We start from the raw sequence: 2528 nt of genomic DNA, 5'->3' as shown, positions 1-2528 counted from the left end.
TTAATTTCCAGTATAACTCCCTCTAGGTCATGTGAAAACAGACACTATTCCTTGCTTGGGACAGATACAGAGGCTTTCCAGGTTGCTTGGCTCCTGTTTCTTGCCTAGTAGTACCTCCTCCTCTATGGTTTCAAAGTAAAAACCAGCTTGGATTTTTTTCAGTTGAGCTCCTGTCAAATGGTCGTTTGGTGTGAGTGGATGACTTGTACCTTTTTCTCTGAATTAGGCCAGGAGAATCCATGAGGAGATACAGGATTAGTGGTAAGTAGGATACCAAAAAAGAGAGGATGCCAGTATTAGTAGGGTGATTATATGCCAGCAAGTGCCAATGTCACTACCACATTGCTACCATTTTTTAGTAGAGAGCCCTTAAAAATGTCCAGAACTTTCAGGCTGGCTTCTAATAGTAGCATTAAAAGAATTTAATAGCAAGAATCTAGAGAGCAAATATTTGCTTTCCCGGCTTTCATATATTTAACTCCACTGGCCTTCAGCTGGTCACGTCACAACCTGCTGCCCACATCCTTTGATGGAAGAAGTCTGCATTTAGTAACATAAATACTGGCTTGTTTATTTCATACCCATGTCAAGGTGAGCTTGTCGTATAAAGAGCCACCTTTTCTTCAGCACCAGTTTGTCAAATCCTCCAAGAATGAAGACCCTGGCCCTGCTTTTCCTGCTGTCTGGTGTGTAGGTGGCACCCGTCGCCCCCTGGATGGTAACACCTTGCCTAACACTAACCTTTGTGTCTCTTCTCAGTGGGTGCAGCCAGCGCTGCTCTCTCTCCCCGGGCTGTGTGGGAGCTCCGGGACATGATCAAATGCACCATCCCCAGCAGCTATCCTGTGCTGGAGTTTTCTGACTACGGCTGCTACTGTGGCTTGGGAGGCAGTGGGACTCCTGTGGATGAGCTTGACAGGTTTGTAAGACTGCTTTTACAAACCCCTTTCCTTGCTTGTGCTTTCATGGTTCTGCATGCAAGCTTAGTCTGGCCCTGCCTATAAATGTGCGCAAAACTCCGTCTGCTGTCAATGAAGCTTTCTCTCAAAAATCGATTCAAGGAAGAAAGGATGTGTAGTATCACACCTTGATGCCTTGTTACTAAGATAAAATATAATCCCAACAACTCTGTTTTCTCGTCTGTGGCAGCGGCACTACACTCATTCCAGCATTTTTTTTTTTCAGCAGTGTTGTGCCAGCAGCCCAAACGCAGCTCTGCGCACGCTGCCCAGCGCACAACTATCAACACGTGCAGGGCTGAGCTGCAACTTGGGCAGTTTAGAGATCACACAAGTCTGATAGCCAAGATGCAGTGAATTGTGTCAGCTGTAAGCTCTTCAGCTACCGGGCACTGACTCGGTGTGTAGGGTAAATGCTGGGTTTTGCTTTCCCTGTGCCCAATAGACAACTGTGAAGATGCTCTAGTAAGCAGATGTGTACCAGTCACCTCTTGGACCATTAGCTGGCAGAACAAAGTCCCTTTGGGGTCATTCGTGACGGCCCTCTTATCACTGGATATCTTGGTTTTTTGTTCAGTGCCTTGTGAAAGCAGTACTAGTGTATTTATGTGTCTTACACATCAGCTGAATTTCCATTCTGACTTCTTTTGTGTCCCAGGTGCTGTCAAGTACATGATGACTGCTACTCGCAGGCAAAGAAACTAAAATCATGCAGATTCCTCTTGGACAACCCCTACACAAAGTGGTACAGCTTCAGCTGCTCCGACGGGCAGATTACGTGTAACAGTATGTCCACTTTCATGTCGCTCCACTTCAAATATCACTTCAGCCTCTCCTCTGAAGAAAGGGGCTGTGTTACACTGTGCTTGGGTGGCAGGAAGGCGCAGTGCAAATCCCTACCAGGGGGTCTGGTTCTTAGAAACAGGGCACCGGAGTGAATATTCTCCATACAGCACAGAACTTAAACGGTTTATGAAGATACATGGTATGTCAGCACATTGGGAAGCCCATCCCCTTCTTCACGGAATTAAGTCCCTGGGGTACTTTTCTGGGAGTCCCTGTAATGGCAGGATTTAAGAAATCAGCATGCTAAACTGGGGAGCGTTAGGCAGCTTCTGCTGGACATCTCTGATGGCGGAGCTTTTGTAGCGCTCTGGGACGGAGATCAATAGCAGACAGGATGGCAAATAGAGCGGCAGGGAAGGAAGCAAGGAGATTACCGGGCGGGAGCACACAATTTTGGGGCTGGGGGGTAGCAGGGAGGAGCATGCACACCCTCAAAACGCTGGCAGCAGAAACGCCTGCCTGAGTCCCTGCCGTGCCGGTGGAGGGGCTGCGAGGTCTGACCGCTCCTGCTCTCTCCTCCAGGCAAGAACAACGAGTGCGCGATGTTCATCTGCAACTGCGACCGCACCGCTGCCATGTGCTTCGCCAAGGCGCCCTACAACCCCGAGCACAGCAAGCTGGACACCAAGAAATACTGCAGCTAGTCCCCGTCCCCGTCCCGCTGCCGCCGCCGAGGGGGCCGCGCCCCGCGCGGGCGGCCGCTAATAAAGGCCATGCACACAC

General features: G+C 49.6%; 1 protein-coding gene across 1 annotated transcript; it reads left to right on the top strand.

Annotated features, from left to right (window-relative positions):
• Positions 1-642: 642 nt before the first annotated feature.
• On the top strand, positions 643-2449 carry PLA2G1B (phospholipase A2 group IB). The gene is made up of 4 exons (XM_026859883.1): positions 643-686; positions 760-919; positions 1618-1745; positions 2328-2449. The coding sequence occupies exons 1-4, from the start codon at positions 653-655 to the stop codon at positions 2447-2449; spliced, it is 444 nt and encodes a 147-aa protein (XP_026715684.1). The 5' UTR covers positions 643-652.
• Positions 2450-2528: the final 79 nt, after the last annotated feature.

Source organism: Athene cunicularia (assembly GCF_003259725.1).
Source record: "Athene cunicularia isolate RWA chromosome 15 unlocalized genomic scaffold, athCun1 chr15_part1, whole genome shotgun sequence".
NCBI lineage: Eukaryota > Metazoa > Chordata > Aves > Strigiformes > Strigidae > Athene > Athene cunicularia.
The sequence above is the reverse complement of the archived record's forward strand: the minus strand, read 5'-3'. Positions and strand labels throughout refer to the sequence as shown.

Coding starts and splice junctions, on each gene's coding strand:
- PLA2G1B (XM_026859883.1), top strand. CDS start 653: ATGAAGACCCTGGCCCTGCTTTTCCTGCTGTCTG. Junction 920..1,617: donor CCTGTGGATGAGCTTGACAG/GTTTGTAAGACT, acceptor TTTGTGTCCCAG/GTGCTGTCAAGTACATGATG. Junction 1,746..2,327: donor CGGGCAGATTACGTGTAACA/GTATGTCCACTT, acceptor TCTCTCCTCCAG/GCAAGAACAACGAGTGCGCG.